The sequence below is a fragment of the Lucilia sericata genome, unplaced genomic scaffold, assembly GCF_015586225.1.
Source record: "Lucilia sericata isolate MDLA Ls3-8-SP2 unplaced genomic scaffold, ASM1558622v1 Contig002652F_arrow, whole genome shotgun sequence".
In the NCBI taxonomy this organism is placed as follows: Eukaryota; Metazoa; Arthropoda; class Insecta; order Diptera; family Calliphoridae; genus Lucilia; species Lucilia sericata.
The window spans coordinates 19,678-24,614 of NW_023996385.1; the positions used below are offsets into that span (position 1 = coordinate 19,678).

Here is a 4,937-nt window from a genome sequence, read left to right on the forward strand (position 1 = left end):
AATGACACACGCCTTTTATGAATTCATTATTGACATTTAAGTATTTTATAATATTTTCTGTAAATAACGTACAACAACATATGGGGAAGATTACGAATAACAAATTAAATTCTTAGATAATAAATCTGACCGAGTTTTTATGCTTTTGTGTGATTTTTTTAATGCGATAATAAAGATTTTACTATCTGATTAAAATATTCTAATGAGTTTTTCTCCGTATTAAAAAAATTATTTTTTGTAGTATTTTATTATTAAATAACGACTTTCTGAAAACATTTAAAATTAATTAAAAATTTATTTCGCCGTTTCAATAAACAAAAAGTAAAAGTGACGTTAATACAAAATTTACTGATTACATTCTAATCAGAGCTGTTTCTGCTTAATCTCTCGCTATTGATTCTCACACATTTCATCATAAGTACCGGTGGGTAAAACATCTTGTAGCAGTTCCATAACCTTAGTCAAGGGGCACTGAAAACTACAGCCCGGTAAAGTTAAAGATTCTAAAGCATTTTTTGGACCATTTTGGAAATAAAGCTGAAATTTTAAGAATTTAGTTAAAATTCTTCATTATTATCAAATTATAACTCACCTCCATATAATATTCCTTAGTATCTCTATCTTGATGCAATTCAAACAATATTAAGGCCGCAAAATTAGGCATTTGCCTTTTCCATACATTCAAACCAATCAATATATTGGTGATAGTCCAATCATGAGCACTATAAATAAACATTTTCCTCTCCTTAGGCTTAAGCGTACCATTAGCTTTATCCAACATTTGTTTGGTCAACATTTCAAGAAATGGTCCTGCCTTAATGCGTTTCATTTCGGGAGTTACCACTAAATCGACATAACTTTGTTCGGCCATATAACGCATTTTATCGGGATATAAGTTTCGTGTCCAATCGGGTAATTTTAAGCCATATAATTGCTGTTAAATTAAAAGTGTTAAAAAATAATATCTTTCTGATATGTTAAACCACAATACCTCTGCCCATAGCGTTATAAATATAGAGCTGACATCGCCAGATTTGGTCACATTATCACCCGTTACCTGGGTTAACTGTTCAAAGAGACCTTCAGGTTTCTCTTGTCGTGCTACCTTGCTTTCCATTTCAGAGTAGGCCCGACAATTAGTCTGCATACGCAATGCCTAGAAAATACCAAAAACAATTTAGAGTACACCGGAAATAATTGACTCGACTATATACTAGTCTATAGAATAGCCTATAGAACATACTATAGGGTAAACTATTGACAAGACTACATACAAGGCATCAGACTAGATTATAGACAAAACTATAGTCTAGACTATGGATTAGACTATTGACTTAAGACTATACTTTAGACTAGGCCTTAAACCAGATTTAAGGCTGGAGTGTACACTAAACTATGTACTAGGCTATAGATGAGACTATGGACTAGTCTAAAGATTAAACTACAGACTAGTTTAAAGACAATTCTATAGACTAGAATATAGAGCAGATTATAGACTATAATTTAGACCAGTCTTTAGACTAGACTTTAGACTAGACTTTAGACTAGACTTTAGACTAGACTTTAGACTAGACTTTAGACTAGACTTTAGACTAGACTTTAGACTAGACTTTAGACTTGACTTTATACTAGACTTTAGGCTAGACTTTAGACTAGACTTTAGACTAGACTTTAGACTAGACTTTTGACTATACTTTAGACTAGACTTTAGACTAGACTTTAGACTAGACTTTAGACTAGACTTTAGACTAGACTTTAGACTAGACTTTAGACTAGACTTTAGAATAGACTTTAGACTAGACTTTAGTCCAGACTTTAGACTAGACTTTAGACTAGACTTTAGACTAGACTTTAGTCTAGACTTTGGACTAGATTTTAGAATAAATTTTGGACTAGACTTTAGACTAGACTTTAGACTAGACTTTAGACTAGACTTTAGACTAGACTTTAGACTAGACTTTAGACTAGACTTTAGACTAGACTTTAGACTAGACTTTAGACTAGATTTAGACTAGACTTTAGACTAGACTTTAGACTAGACTTTAGACTTAGACTAGACTTTAGACTATACTTTAGACTAGACTTTAGACTAGACTTTAAGCTGCATTTTCCACTACACAAAACTTTAAACTAGACTTTATACTAAGCTTTAGACTAACTTTAGGCAAAACTTTAGACTAGTCTTTAAACTACATTTAATAGACTTCAGACTAAGCTTTAGACTTTACACTAGACATTAGGCTAGTTTATAGACTAGACTAGGTTAGACTATAGTTGACACTTAGTAATTTGTACTACTTACCACATCTTTATCCAAAGGTTCTGAAAAGATCGGTATCGGCTGCCAATTCATTTTAGGATTCCATTTCATGGGTGTGTTATTGGGAGGAAACATACCAGCCAATACTGTGGCCATAGACATAAGAGTGCGGGGTGAGGCTGTCGATCTAGCATACACTGACTGTAGAAGAATAAGAATATTATAAAAATTAAATGACCTTAATGTCAGAGAATAGACTTTCTATAAAAAGTCGATAAAGTCATCTAAATGAAGTATTGACAATAGAGTGATTTCCTGCGATAGAATTATATGGGATGTAGTGTTAATTATGTACCTTTACAGATATAAAAGTTTAAGCCATTTTCTGAAGGGAGCCTTTTATAGGGGGACTATGATCAAATGTGGAGTGATTTTGCTTAATTTCAATACCAAGCAGATAGCATCAATAAAATTCAGACAGATAGACAGACAGACAGACAGACAGACAGACAGACAGACAGACAGACAGACAGACAGACAGACAGACAGACAGACAGACAGACAGACAGACAGACAGACAGACAGACATACAGACAGACAGGCAGACAGACAGACAGACAGACAGACGGACAAACATTTTCTGAGGGGAAACATATATGGGGACTATGGTCTAATGTGTGATTTTGGGTAATTTCAATGCCAAGCTGACAGCATAAATAAAAAGTCAGAACGACGTACAGATAGACTGACTGACGGACAGATAGATAGACGGACGAGGCAAGATACATAGTTTTAGAATAATAATAAGGTAATATCGGAATGACACAATCACTGAAAAATATTCAACTTACCTCTGGCTTATAGTAGGGTGCTAAGAACTCCTGATAACGTCGGCCTAACCATTTGCCCATTTGATAAAGATCTCGTTTGCCATTCTATAATTAGATGAATTAGAAATATTTTCATTTAATTTCTTTATCCAACTTACATTAGTTAAGTGACCCCAACCATAGGGGAAAAAGGTTTCATTTTTATAAGGATCATTAGAATAAGTATTAACAGGGGTTCTAATGCCATGACGAAAAAGCTGTAATTAAAAGAGAATAATAATTTAATTAAAGTATCATAAAATATTTTATCTAACAATCTTTTATTTGTATATTCAACCTTACCACATGTGCCAACTTTAGAGTCGTTTGCTTTACTGCAGCCAACTTTGGTTCCCTCGTTGTTTCATAGGCCCCCACTTGTAAATTTTGTATTAAATACAATAAAATAATTAACAATAAACACGGCGACTTCATAGTTGTTAGATCAAATGTTAGTTCTAAACTAAATGTAAGTAATCAAACAACTTTTATTAAAATATCTAGAGAATAATATCAACAATTTCAACTCAAATAATACTGTATGTATTTGAAATTTGGAACAAATATATAATAAATTAAATTTTTGAGTTGAAGTATGTTTTTTTTTCACCAAAAAACCCCAAAAGTGTGATAAACAATTAGTTTTGGTGGGTAAATTTTATGGGTATTCAATTGCTGTATACTAAGACCAGCAGCTATGACGACTTAAATGCGATAATGCAGGGCTATTCCTTTTAATATAGTATCATGCAGAAGTGGGTGACTTTATAAAAAACATATGAAGTTGTCCACAGAAAGCAATTGCGCACAGTGAACACTGCTTTTGTCTGATAATAAAGTACCTTCGTCTCTCAACAATCAGTTGCCCATCACTGTTTCAATGCAAACAAGTGGATCGTGAGATCTAACTGTATAGCTGTACTAAAATCTTTTAATTAAGCACAAAATTTTTCTGCTGCAGGTTCTTATAGTTAGCTTTATAAATATTTAACTGTAATAAAATTTATTTTAATTATATATTTATTTAGATTTACAATGTATTGTAAAAGTGATTTTTTATAAATATCTGTAAATTAACCGCATATTAGAAAAAATATCAAAGCAATTAAATAAATTTTTAATGACTTTCAAACAAACTTGTACCGATATCTGCAGCGATATAAAGTAAGGGCATGTAATAAGAAACTAACATTTTAAAAAGAAATTTTAAAAGGAGGCTTCGTATAGGGGCTTGGATCAAAAAATTAGGATCATCAAGGCCAGTATAGAACTTGGTTTTGCAGTTTTTTTTTTCGTATCCCGAGCATATTAAACATGATTATTCGCGCCGTTCAGTTGTATGAGAGCTAGGTGAAATAATGGATCGATGCTAAACATTTTCAGTAGGGTTCGCCACTGGTACAATAGAAGATCATGTGCTAAATTTCATTGAATTACCTTTAAAAGGTTCGCAAGCCCTATTTCGGGGTTCAGTTCAGTTTGATTATAAAGACGGGGCGGACGGATGGATTCTAAGCCGATTGGTATACTTTACAAACATCAGCACAAACCCAAATATACCCTCCCCACTAAAGTGATATAGGGTATAACAAGTCAAATTTCCATGATATACAAAATTTAAAAAAAAAAAACACTGATTCAGAGAAAAATACACAAAACTCTTTTAAAGAACGTCTCTGCCGGAAATAGAATTTAAAAATATTTAGAAAATCGCTAGTTAGTTAGTTAGTTATTTAGTTAGTTAGTTAGTTAGTTAGTTAGTTAGTTAGTTTTAGTTAGTTTAGTTTAGTTAGTTAGTTGTTAGTTAG

General features: G+C 32.4%; 1 protein-coding gene across 1 annotated transcript; it reads right to left on the reverse strand.

Annotated features, from left to right (window-relative positions):
- Window positions 1-303: 303 nt before the first annotated feature.
- Window positions 304-4,069, reverse strand: LOC119614161 (venom acid phosphatase Acph-1-like). Its single transcript, XM_037970271.1, has 8 exons — window positions 3,972-4,069; window positions 3,433-3,592; window positions 3,249-3,347; window positions 3,112-3,195; window positions 2,303-2,461; window positions 992-1,156; window positions 593-934; window positions 304-537 (listed from the first exon to the last, which is right to left on the reverse strand). The coding sequence occupies exons 2-8, from the start codon at window positions 3,562-3,564 to the stop codon at window positions 391-393; spliced, it is 1,128 nt and encodes a 375-aa protein (XP_037826199.1). The 5' UTR covers window positions 3,565-3,592; window positions 3,972-4,069; the 3' UTR covers window positions 304-390.
- Between the last annotated feature and the right edge of the window lie 868 nt (window positions 4,070-4,937).

What these genes read in the sequence shown, in the direction of transcription:
- LOC119614161 (XM_037970271.1), bottom strand. Translation starts at nt 3,564, where the DNA reads ATGAAGTCGCCGTGTTTATTGTTAATTATTTTATTGTATTTAATACAA. An exon ending in CTCTAAAGTTGGCACATGTG is followed by an intron (nt 3,348 to 3,432) that starts GTAAGGTTGAAT and finishes TTTTAATTACAG; the next exon opens with CTTTTTCGTCATGGCATTAG. An exon ending in TTATAACGCTATGGGCAGAG is followed by an intron (nt 935 to 991) that starts GTATTGTGGTTT and finishes TTAATTTAACAG; the next exon opens with CAATTATATGGCTTAAAATT.